Raw genomic sequence first — 13,365 nt, forward strand, 5'->3', positions numbered from 1 at the left:
TGGTGTCTTGTGAGTATCACTGTTGCAATGTGTCATCCTTTGTACTTCTTTCATCATTTTGTTATTTCCCTTCCCTTCCCCAAATCAGATAAATGTATATACAAGATGGAGGGTACCAGAATCAAAGACAGAGATTGCCAGGGTTAAACCAATTGAAAAAGAAAAATGGAATAAGAAAGAACTAGATACCCTCAGTAGATGAATGGATCAAGAAAATGTGGTATATGGACACAATGGAACTTTATGCTTTTATCAGAAAGAATGAAATCGCCCCTTTTGTAAGAAAATGGAAAGACTTGGAAAAAATCATATTAAGTGAAGTAAGCCAGACTCAAAGAAACATAGGCTCTATGGTTCCCTCATTTGTAATAATTAGTAGATGCCTAAGCTAGTTTGGCAGAGAACCGTAACTCAGGAGCTATGTACATATGACCATACAAAATGATGCTGATTGAAATGAACTCCAAGACATGAAAACAAGTCTTTTTTTTTCAGATGTTAACCTTGAGGTCACCAATGTACTACTGTATCTAGTTCTCTTTTTTAAATTAAGTTTTTTTAATTGTGAAAATACTGTACAAAGGGGTTACAGTTATGTGAGCAAGGCAATGAGTACATTTCTTATCCAGTATTGTTGCCTTCTTCTTTGTTTTTCCCCTACCATCCCTTCCCTCCCACCTGCTCAGCTACACCTCCCTCCCTGCCCCTCCACTCCCCCGCCTAAATTGTAAAGTTGGGTTTTCGACATAGCGTCTTGAACACCTCATTGTTGCAATGAGTCAATCTGTATCCCTATTTAAACAATTTGTTTTTTCCCTTCCCATCCCCAAATTATACCAACATCCAATACCATGAAAACGGGTTATACCATGGGGGAGGGACATACAAAGCAACAAAAAAATCACATGGTACCTTATAAATATGTTAGAAACAATAGCAAGGAAGAAAAAACCACTTGTGTCCTTATCTTGGGGTTCATTTCACTTATCATCTTATTTGAGCTTTTCTGCTTGTCCCAGACATATACTAGTTATTGCAAATAAGGGAAACCATAGGACCTATGTAAGCCTGGCTTACTTAATACAATTTTTTCCAAGTCTTTCTATTTCCTAACAAATGGGGCAATGTCATTCTTTCTGATGGAGGCATAGAATTCCATTGTGTGTGTGTGTGTGTGTGTGTGTGTGTGTGTGTGTGTGTGTGTGTGTGTGTGTGTGTGTGTGTGTATCTATCACATTTTCTTGATCCATTCATCTACTAAGGGGCATCTGGGTTGGTTCCATATCTTAGCTATGGTAAATAATGCTGCAATAAACATAGTTGTGCTGGTAGCTTTAGTATGGTCTTGTTTGTGATCATTTGGGTAAATGCCCAGAAGGTGGTATTGCTGGGTCATAGGGGAGCTCAATGTGGAGTCTTTTGAGGAACCTCCATACTACTTTCCAAAGTGGTTGAACAAGTTTACATTCCCACCAACAATGCAGTAGGGTTCCCTTCTGTCCACATCCCCTCCAGCATCTGTTGTTATTAGAGTTCTTGATTATAGCCATTCTAACTAGGGTGAGGTGGAATCTCAATGTTGTTTTAATTTGTATTTATTTTATGGCTAGAGAGGTTGAGCATTTCTTCATGTCTCTTGGCCATCCTTCTTTCATCTTCAGAGAAGTTTCTCTTTAAGTCTTTAGCCCACTTATTTATGGGGCAGTTGTTTCTTTGAGGATATGTTGTTGGGGGATTTAATTTTTTGAGTTCCAGGTATATTTTAGATATGAGACACTTGTCCGTCATATGGCTAGTGAAGATCTTCTCCCAATCTGTGGGCTTTCTATTGGTCTTGCTAGCTATGTCCTTTGCCATGCAGAAGCTCTGCAATTTCATGCAATCCCATTTGTCCAACCTTTCTTTGATTTGTTGTGCTTCTGGGTCTCTATTAAGAACATTTGTCTGTTCCAAGGAGACTTAGGATTTCTCCTATTCCACCTAGTTCTTTAAAATTATTTCTATCACTGTTGTTATTGTTTCTCTGTATTGAAGTTCCCTGAGCTTCCTTAAACAGCTTACTTGGAGTTCTCTTTTTCAGACAGTTCTCTGAGATCAGCCACTGGTATCTTACTTTTTCCATTTGGTGATGTCATGTTTCTCTGGTTGATCCTGGCTTTCTGGCTTTTATGATTACGAATGTGTGTGTGTGTGCGTGTTGAATCCAATCTTCACAGTCTGTCTGTGCTTGGGATTTTCCTATAGACAGGGATTTGGGGCAGGTTGACTGACCCAGTGCCGAATCTTGCGACCACTTTTACCATTACAGTGCTAAAAGGGTACTCTAAGCTTAGGACCACTATTGGAAAGCATTCTTTATTTACTAAGGCTGTTGGTTACATTCAAAGCCTGTTGCTGTCAGGCTGGTGCAACACTAGTCTGTTGGCCATGATGGCTGACACATTGCTGAGTATATTCAGGATAAAAGGCGGCTATAATTTGCTGTGGTGATGTAGGCCAGAATTCAAGCTCATCTTGCTAGGGCTGGATTAGATCTAGATCTACCCACAGATGAAGTAGTGGCCTTATGTTTGGGGCCTTTGTGATTTTGTGCCAGGTTTTACTATGGTAGTCTCATATGACTTCTGAGGCAAAGTCTTATGCTTGCTTATGTATCTCTCCCCAAAGATGATGGTATATCTCTCTATGCTACTATGCTTATGGTCAAGAGGGGTGACATAAATTATGTAAAACTGTCCTGCCTACCCTCTTGAATGCACCTTTTCTCATTATGCTAAAATTAGGTACTGTTGCTAACCTGGCTTCTTTAGCATGTATGAATTTTTTTAATGTGTGCATACTTATTCAAGTCTATTTTCTGTGGGGCCTTTTCTAAATGCTGAATGTTTTTAAGAAAGATTCCATGGTTTATATTTGTGTTGACACTTGGTGGAAATCTTTTTATTGAATACCCCAAGATAGTTTCTGGCTTAATAAATTTTGATAGTATCAGTTAAGAAATGGAGCATGTGTATTTGGGAAAAAATACCCAAGAAAATTTTTAGTGCATGATTAAATGTGTAAAGCTCCTGTAAAACTGCTACTATGGGAGCTCAGCTTATTGACTAAATTTATTGGTAATGAGGTTAAGGATATGGAAGGGGATCCCTATTTCATCAAGAAAAATGATGTTCTATAATCATGACTGAAGTCACCAACAGTCATCTTGAAACTGTCTACAAATGATACTGAGAAATCTCAGATGAATCCTTTTATTTCAGACTTTAGGATCACTTTTGAAGTTTAGACCAGCTCTATATATGTTCTCCCAGGAACTTCATCCAATGAAACTGTCTTCTTCAAAAGACTGTCTTTGGGGAAAGATACAGTTCTCTCAATTATCAACCTCTTTGAATATTTGACATATCTTTTTAGACAAAGAAAAATATTAGCTTATACATGTACTGAACTAGTTGAAAAATCAAAAATCTTCGAGGGAGTCAATACATGACAAACTCAAAGCTTGTATAGACCCGAGAATTCCAATCAAAGAGGAAAGACCTTGCTGAACATATAGGGCTTTAAGTAGAGACTGAGAAAAACTATGCCTCTATTAGGAATTGTAAATAGCTAGCCTAAGGCTGAGGAATATCAGATAAAAAAATAAAACAAGAAAATAAAGGTGATAACATAATTGTCAAATAAAAATGTAACCCTCCTTAAAGAAAACAAAGTCAAGACAAATTGCCCAAGGCTCTATTACTGAGCTACACTTTTCTGAAGGGGTAGCCTTCAGAAAAGAACTTTTATGTTTTTAAGTTGAATTTTATGATTTTTCTCTTTTCTATAATTCCTTAGTGATTCCTATAGAACACAGGGAATGTTAATGTCTTTCTTATAAACAGCAGTTAAATTCCCTTTATCTAGATAAAAATAAACTATACTACTATTTGCCAAATGAAACGATTAAATCTTGACAGCTGAGGTAATAAACCTATTCTTGTTAAAGTGATAAATGTATCCTCTAATTTTAGATTTCATAAATGTGAGTAAATCTTTCTAAGATAAAGGTAGTTTTTGTCAAAAATATTTTTGTGTAAGTTGAAAGTTATCTTCCCTGAAAGGTGAATTTGAGAATGTGGTCACTATTACAAAATGTATACCAGTATTTGTTTAGAACCCATTTTATTTTTATTAGAGACAGCAACAGTAATTTTGCCAGCAGGAAGTATGTATGCCCTCAATACAAATTTTCTTGTTTCCCACTGCAAGCATTTTGGACCCCCCAGGTTATAAATCCAAATGAGAAGAAGCATCCAGACCCCAACAAGTCATTTAAGTCCTGTTCAATATGATGAGAGCTACTACTGAGAGGAAAAGAGTTCTTCCTGACTGTCTCTGTGTTTATTTCAGTGCTCCAAAGAATTCTGTACTCTAGGCAGCTGTGGCCTGGTCATGTCAGGCTGCAGGGCAAGAGTTGATGCTCACAGCACCACTAACCAAGGCTGCTTTACTGAAACTCACGGGGCGTCCATCAATCACGAAGTGGCGGATGCAACCTGTGAAGGGTTTGTCTGGGGTCAAGTGTGGTGTCAGAAGAGACTCTGAAAAGAGAAAGAAATAAAAATTGGAATTGAGTTCATTTTGATAAGCATCATTTTATATGATCATATGCACATAGGTATTAAGTCCTTGTGATCCTCTCAAGAGTATCTTCTTTTGGTCTCACTGTGTGCATAATTTAGAGTCCTGTTTAATTAATCATGCCCAAATGTAACTTGTCTTTTACTGTCCATTGGGTTTTCTTGTAGATTTATAGCTACATTTTAATTATTACAAATAAGGGAAACCATGAAACCTATGTTTCTTTGGGTCTAGTTTACTTAATATTTTTCCAAGTCTTTCCATTTCTTTACAAATGGGGCAATATTCTTTCTGATGGAAGCATAGAATGCCATGTGTATATATCCACATTTTCTTGATCTATTTGTCCACTGAGGGGCATCTAGATTGATCCCATATCTTAGCTATGGTAACCAATACTGTAATGAATATGGTTGTATTGGGGGCTTTAGTGTGGTCTGGTTTGTGGTCATTTTGATAAATGTCCAGGAATGGGATTCCTGGGTCATAAGAAAGCTCTCCAAGAAATGGAAACAATAGATTTTTTTATTGTACAGTTTGCATTGTTGTCCTTTGTGTTATTCCCTTTTGTCACTATATTTTATTTGTGTACCCTTTGTCTTGTATATAAATCTATCTGGTTTGGGAAGGGGAAGGGGAAATCACAGAAACAGTGGGACAAGAACCAATCAATTCAGCAGTGATATTCACTAGACACTATGTTGGAAAGAACTATATAACTTGGGGAATTGGAGGGGGTCATGAGGAAAAAAACTGGAAGAAAATGAGGGAGGGGGTGACACTGTTCAGAAAGAAATGCACTCATTACTTGATTATGTAACTGTAATCCCTAGGGTACATCACACCTTTACAATAAAAAATTTGTAATGGAGGCATTCTGATACCAAATATTAGCTCCTAGCTAAAGAATACATCTGAGGATCACGGTTTGAAGCCAGCTGGGGCAAAAAAGTCCCCCTGAGACTCTTATCTGCAATTAACCACTCAAAAACTGGAAGTGGCTCTGTTGCTCAAGTGGTAAAGTGCTAGCCTTGAACATAAAAGAGGCTCAGGGACAGTACCAGGCTCTGAGTTCAAGCCCCACAACCAACAAAAACAAAAGAAAACAAAAAACATAATTGCTCACAAGTTTTCATATGTCAGCAGGAAAATAGTTGTAAATGACTCTCGGGAATATCATCTGCTTTCCTTCCTTTGTTTTTCCTGAAGCCCAGATTGGCTTCAAACCAGGATCCGCAGAGCTCAGCCTCCTGAGTAGCTAGGATTATAGGCACGAGCCATCCGTGCCTGGCTATCATTTGCTTTCAAAGTAATATGAGTACACTATCATTTAAATGATTTACAGTGTTTTCTATGATCAGCTATCGTTTTAGTTGTCTTCTAGGACTAAAATTTGCTATTTACATGTAAAGCCACAACAGTTAATTTTACACAGGCCTCACCTATTTCCTGTGCTTTGCTGAGAAGGGGGAAAGAAATTTCAGTTTCCATTTAATTAGTATTATAACCCTTCAGCCTCTACACTTCTGCCAAGATCATAGAATAGAATGAGAAAATAATGAATCCAAATAAACTAAAATTTAATTTTCTGAGCTCAGGGCTTCAGAGTTGCAAATAGGGAATTTATAACTGGCATCATGTTTTTGTGAGCACAGGTGGCCTGTAATATGCCAGGGGAACTTTCTCCCCTTATTATAATTAGACCGGTCAAAGAAGCCTTATGTTTATTAATTGTGCAGATACAATTAGATGTGTTAGGATGATAGCAGTAATATAATTGAAAGCAATTTAGAGAGCTTAGAAATATCATGAAATTAAAATCCATTTAGTCAAATCTGCTATTGTATACAAACAGCTCTGTGAGCAGTAGCAGATAAAAGATGGAAAACAGAAATCAGTAACTCAGAAAGATAAAACAAGACAGCACATTAAACATCATCAAGCAGCTGTCATAAATTTTCTCAGTAATGTTGAGTCAGTATGCAGAAGTTTAAAAATAAATCATGGAAATAGCATTTAATATTCAGAATGATGGTCATAAAGATTTAAATGCAGAAGGGGCTTGAGTAGTTCAGTTCCCTAAATTAGGATGACTAAAAAAATGAATAGGGAAGATTACAAGGAGTAGGAACATCTAAAGCTTTTGCCCACATCATAGACTAGATTTAGAACATGGATTTTGGTTCATCCTGTTGCTCACAGAGGAAAGAATTTGTATACCAATTATAGTCTGTATAATTCACCACATGACAGAAAAATGCAGGACATACATAATTGACTGACAAAATCAATTAAGAGAATATTTCTTAGGTTAAAAGTTTGATTACATATAAAACAATGTAGGATTTTTAGTAGAGAAATAATTGCTTAAACCTGTGTATGGGCTCATGAAGTTAAATCTTTTAACTTTAAAGTTTGACTTTTAAATTTCATGGAATAAAGTTGCCTTCTGTTGGTGTAATAGTCCTATGAATTTTATGCATTGGCTTTTCAGTGATAGAAAAAATGATGGGGTTGGAAGAGATGGGAGAGAATGACGTGAAAGTAGTGACATTGATCAAGATGCACTGTACTGGGGCTGGGAAGGTGGCTCAGTGGTAGAGCACTTGCCTTGCATGCCTGAGGCCCTGGGTTCGATTCCTCAGCACCACATAAGCAGAAAAAGCTGGAAATGGTGCTGTGGCTCTAGTGGTAGAGCACTAGCCTTGAGCTGAAGAGCTGAGGGACAGCGCCCAGGCCCAGAGTTCAGGCCCCATGACCGGCAAAAAAAAAAAAAAAAAAAAAAAAAAAAGATGCACTGTATCACAAACTGACATGCTGAATTGAAACCCCATTGTAGAACCACTTAAGGATAATAAGTAAATAAGTAAATAAATAAATAAGAAAAAGAAATAACAAGTCACTAGGGCTCTGAGTGGGACAAGTGGCTACTATTCCAGGAATTTTATTATGCTATTTATTTTTCTTAAAGCCCTTGTTGTTGATGTGATTTTAATGGAATTAATCTCGAACAGTTCGGAATGACATAATTAATTACATTCAGCTTAAGATATAATTGTGTGTGTTGTAGGCTTGCTGATAGGATTCTGAGAAGGCATTAAAGCTGCAGTGGTGTACTGGGCTGGTAGTAATGTTCCTTAGCTGCCAGTTCCTGCAGGATGTGTCATTAACTAAGTTTGCTATTCACTATATGGTTTTGATAGGCTGGGTTTGGCTTTAGGTACATCTTGCTAACATAGTAAGTTTAATGATATCAGTCTATAGTGCTAAAAGCTGATTGTGGAAACAGACCAAAAAAAAAACCCAAAGAGAAACACTTCGAATGATGTGGTGAGCATGTGAGCTGCAAAGGGAGAAACCACAACTGTACCCTCCCTAGAGGGCCATGCTTGTTTTGCCCACCACCGGGAGCCTAGCACAGTGCTGGGGTTGTGAATGAAGGCAGATTCCCTGCCTGCAAGGACTGTTCTGTTCAGCTTTAACAACATTCTGTGATAAGTACTTCAGCACTGTTACTTTACACACCCGAGGGAGAAAGGGTGTAAGCAAAAATCTTAGCTGACTTCTAAAGGGCAATTTAGACTGGAAGAAGTTGCTGCCTGAAAAGTACTAGAAGAAAAAATATTTTGTTTCAGAAATTGAAGCCTGGAGCATGAGTGAAAAGTCTGGGAACAAAGAAAGCATCATTGAATATTAAGGGAAGTGTCAGAATGTATAGGGGGGTCTCAGGGGTAAAAGGATGGAAGGGACAGATGATCAAGGGCCTTCAGTACTATGTGGAATTGGATCCTTGGGCCTTTGAAAACTATGTTAAACTATGATGTGCTTCTGGAAGGAAGCAGTTTATAGAAACATAAGCACTGATGTAAAACATTTCTTTTTAAATACTGCACCTTCATGAAATGCAGTGGTGGCTTTTGCTAGAATCTCTTTCAGAACTAAAGCCAGAGGCAAGCGGAAAGAGCAGAGCAGCTACAGGAGTTAGTAGGAGGACGTAAAAGAGAGGAAGAATTATTTTTAAGAATCTTAAATGTTACTTTTGATCCCAAATTACTGTCATCGTCAATACTGTTATTAAAAAATACTAGAAAGGACTATTTTGAGAGGACCCAAGGTGAGGTGCTTACTTTTATCTCTGTCTTTTCTTTCTCTTGGAAACATCGACTACCTTTATGCAGAATAGTCTAAATCTTGCGAGGAGATGATTAAAATTCCAGATACAAAAATACAGATATCTTTCTTATATCCTTCTCCTTGTTAAGAGTATTCTATTTTTTTCCAAGTTAGTGAAATACACAAAAACAATTTTGTTCCCCATAAGGTTATGGAGAAAGAGATGGAGAGAGAAGAGAGAGAGAGAGGTGGGAGAGAGAGAGAGAGAGAGAGAGAGACAGAGACAGAGACAGAGACAGAGACAGAGATGAGAGCTCGTGCATGTGTGCGGGAGTTGACATGGGGCCCGTAAGTGTGCTCATGCTCAGCACCCTCCTGGATCATGCATTCAGCATTCTCAGCAGATGAGGCAGTGATATTGCTGATGAAGTTTATGGACCACAGCTGGGAACCTCTCAGGGACTGTGCAGTACATGAGAACCACATGCAGCTGTTTTCACAATTCAAACTAATTTGGACAGAGAGCTATGTATTCTTTCCTGTTAAGAGCAAGGAGCAATTATCAACAAACTTTTAATCCTCCTAGCCCTCAGATCCTAGAGCAGTATTAACAAATGCATTTCACTAAGTATTTTGTAGTATATGTATGGAAGATATTTAAAAGGAATGGAGAGAAAAACAGGCAAGAATGGCAAGCTGGAGTAATAATGGTGGTTAGAATGCTAGTACTTGCTTGGTGCTTGGATAAGGAGCCATGTTTTTCGGTATCCTTTTTCATATCTATATATTGGCGGGGCTAGTTTGAGTTATTAGGTGAATTAGGAATGCCCAATGGCTCAGTTCTTCATATCACAATAACAGTCATAAGAACTGATTGCTTTTTTGGCTTACCTGGTACACCTCCAACAAAAACAGGCTCCCTGTGATCAGCTGACTTCGGATTCAGTGGTCCAACCACATGGTTCACTTCAGAGTCCACATCCAATTGAACCACATTTGAATCTCTAATAACTGAAATATAGTGCAAAAGACAGGTCATGAGGCGAATGTGTCATCAATTTTCACATGGAAGTGACTCATTTATCACAATAATGATAAATTCTACAATAACCCTCCATACTTCTGTGTCATCAAAACATCCATAATGTCCAGCCACATCTAACTGAGCAAACACTGGAAGATTTTTATTTGAAAGAGAGAATATGTAGACTACTCTAGAGCTGCCTTCTAGCTTCACAAGTTATGCGTTACACAAACAACTCCCCTGCACTATTTGGCAGCATTCATAGTTTCAACTCACACATGGATTCAATATATGTATTTAATAAACTAACATTTGGTTTTCTTTTCTTGGATGCCTTTAAACTGACATTCATCATCTGCCATATAAGTCATAAAGTCCTGCTAGTCCCTAACCACCCTCTCCAGGGGATGGGGTGTGTGTGATAAGACTCATTTTTGTAAAGGAAACAGGACGTTGGATTCTCTTACCTGTAATTCTGTGCCATCTACCATCACAGAGACTCTGTTTGGGTGTTACTGAGGTAGAAAAGTCTCTGACACCATTGTTGACTTTTACTATGACCTGCCAAAGACAGAGAATGCTATGTAATTTAGTTTAACTTTGCCTGCATCATGACTTTCTTAAATAGTTTACCACAGAGAAATAATCCTTTAAACAAGTATCTACACCTTATTAACTTTACAAATTTGAACACAAGAGGGCAGTCTTCAGTAGGAGATAGAAATTGTTTATTCTGGGTATGTTTCTTGGAGAAGATAATCATATTGGGGAGAAGAAGAATGACAAATATAACAGAGGAACTCCTTTGATTTCTAAAGGCAGGGTATATTAAAGAAAGCTGGTTAAAATAGTGATGAGTAGAAGCTTTGGGGCTCCTATTTATCTCACTTTCTGCTCCAGTTGTCTTATTTGTAAAATTAAGAGTGGTAATCTTACCTATGTTCTAGAGATATTGGGAGGACTAATTTAATTGATTCATTAAGTACCATGGAAAGATAAGTTATTATTATTGTTATTAGTTTATTTTTGAGGGCTTTGGGCGTGGTTTCTTTATGTTAAGATATAATGAAAATGTACATTTCCCTTAATATATATTTAATTGTACTATGAATACTCTTTGGTAATATTTTAGTGTGAAAGTTATGTTCAAGTTATTCTAAATTTATACATTTCTGATCATTGAAAATAACATTTATGCACAAGTATCTTTGATAAAAATACATTTTAGTTAGAAAGATGTTTTTGCATTTGTTGATTTTGGTAATTAAAAGTTTTTTGCTTCCAATTGCTGAAAAAGTTTTGTTACAAGTTTTTACAAGACTGTTATTGGCGATCTTTTTCATTTTCATTTCTTGGTAATATTGGCATATTTTCTTTTTATTTATTTATTATTGTTTAAAATATTGGCATATTTTCAAGATTCTTCTAATCAAACAACTTCCAGTGTTTGAATGTGAATGCAAATACTCCCCACATTTAAATTTCATATTACAGCTTTCCTATTTTTTTCCAGCTAGAAAGATTAATGAAAAAATTTTGTGAGATAAATCAGTTTTAGAGCAGAAGCTAAGGTTTGATGAAACACCCTGATAAATTCTTTCTTAAGGCTGACCTGTCCATTTTTCATGTGGATATTTAGGTATTCCCCATTGACACTGTGGCCATGGACAAGGGTGCCGGAACTGCTTCTGGGACGAACTTCAAATGCAATTTCGAACTTCAAGCCAATGTTGAAGGATTCATCTGTGGAGAGAAATACCATATGCTTTGAGAACAGCAAACTAAAATTTGCAACTATGGGGTGATTTTGTAATTACATATTTTTTTTTGAATCTAGTTTCAAAAATTTGATGTACTTCTCAGCGGGGAAGTAGAAAGTGCCATTTTCAATGTCTAACTCAGCATGGAAAGCTCTGTGGGGGACTAAGATAACTAACCCATTCTTCTTGTTGTGGGATGGGAGGTGGGACAAGCAGCTAAAAATACTGTCTGTGCTTGGAGGTTTCAGGGGAGGAGAAATGAGTGCCAACTAGCATCCTTTACTATTCTGAGAATGAGAAGGAGGACAGGGCAATCTGGAGAGAAGATAACATTTGAAGCCTGGTGTGGAGGCTGTAACCCTTGGAGAGCCAGCCAGGTGAAGGCCAGTGTGTCTGGATGTACTACATAGTGACAATCAAGCATGACGGTTGGGGAACCACAATGAAAGGGCTCCAGTACTCACGTATGGAAGTTAGACTTTATTTGTAGCTTTTCAGCTCAGGTGAGTGCTCTACCACTTGAGCCACAGCGCCTCTTTCGGTTTTCTGGTGGTTTATTGGAGATAAGAGTCTCACGGACTTTCCTGCCTGGGCTGGCTTTGAACCACAATCCTCAGCCTCAGCCTCCACAATCCTCAGCTACTCAGCCTCCTGAGTAGCTAGGATTACAGGCATGAGTCACTGGTGCCCAGCTTGTAAATGAATTCTTAAACAGATAGCTTACTAGTGACAGTGCTGCTGAACCATTTCAGATAAAAAAAAATTGATAGCAGCAAAAGCATCTAGTGCTGCTGCTGTTGCAGTGATTAAAGACAGTGCTTTTGAGGAATCATGGTGTTCCAAGAGGTTAATTGCAAACCTGTGTGTGTGTGTGTGTGTGTGTGTGTGTGTGTGTGTGTGTGTGTGTGTGTGTGTGTGTGTATGTGTGTGTTTATTGCCAGTCCTGGGGCTTCAACCCAGGGCCTAAGCATTGCCTCTGAGATTTTTTTGCTCATGGCTAGTACTCTACCACTTCAGCCACAGCTCTACTTCCAGCTTTTGTGCTGGTTATTTGGAGATAGAGTCTCATGGACTTTCCTGCCCTGCCTGGCTTTGAACCATGATCCTCAGATCTCAGTCTCCTGATTGGCTAGATTACAGGTATGAACAACCAGCACCCTGCTGACCTGGGTATCTTAGTTGTGTGTATACCTTACCATTTTTCCTGCTGTTAGTTAATGTTCATGTAATAGAACATCAATTGTACAGATGCTTATGCATTTGAGGCTACCCAAACTGTTAGATTCATACTACTAAATCTCAGAGATGAAATAAGAAAAGAGTATATCGATGTTTTAGTAGTAATAAACAGGTGGAGCAGAAGAGGAAAGCAAAGTCATAAGCTAGACAGAGAGGGAGAGTACCTCTGGCTACTCAATTGGACACAAATGGTTAAGAAAGTGCACAGCTACATTGAAATTTCTTTATTTGGGGATGCACCTAAGGATCAGGGAACATGTGTTCTTATACTCGTCCTTTTCTCATTCCTAGTGCCTATTCTGATGCTTTTCTCACCTCTAATAGTTGTGCTATAGAATGTTTGTTGGAATGCATCAGATGGTAGTTGTCTATAGTCTGCTAGGATTTTGTTTGTACAACTATTAGAGTCCATCATCTGTCATAGGGATTACCCTATCAGAGGCATACAATAAAACTGTTGATTGAAAGCCGGGCAGCAGTGGCTCACGCCTGTAATCCTAGCTACTCAGGAGGCTGAGATCTGAGGATCATGGTTCAAAGTCAGCCTGGGCAGGAAAGTCCATGAGACTCTTATCTCCAATAAACCACCAGAAAACCGGAAGTGGC

The 13,365-nt window shown here is 38.0% G+C and overlaps 1 protein-coding gene across 1 annotated transcript in view; it reads right to left on the reverse strand.

The window, feature by feature from the left end:
• Nucleotides 1-4,129: 4,129 nt before the first annotated feature.
• Nucleotides 4,130-13,365, reverse strand: part of Lama4 (laminin subunit alpha 4) — a 143,109-nt gene continuing 133,873 nt past the window's right edge. The window contains exons 36-39 of the mRNA XM_042670479.1: nt 11,373-11,503; nt 10,228-10,321; nt 9,628-9,747; nt 4,130-4,583 (exon numbers count right to left, since the gene is read on the reverse strand). Coding sequence (XP_042526413.1) covers nt 4,438-4,583; nt 9,628-9,747; nt 10,228-10,321; nt 11,373-11,503 — 491 coding nt within the window. The 3' untranslated portion in view covers nt 4,130-4,437. The remainder of the gene's footprint in view (nt 4,584-9,627; nt 9,748-10,227; nt 10,322-11,372; nt 11,504-13,365) is intronic.

Source organism: Dipodomys spectabilis, unplaced genomic scaffold, assembly GCF_019054845.1.
Source record: "Dipodomys spectabilis isolate Male_0828 unplaced genomic scaffold, ASM1905484v1 ptg000001l, whole genome shotgun sequence".
Taxonomy (NCBI): domain Eukaryota; kingdom Metazoa; phylum Chordata; class Mammalia; order Rodentia; family Heteromyidae; genus Dipodomys; species Dipodomys spectabilis.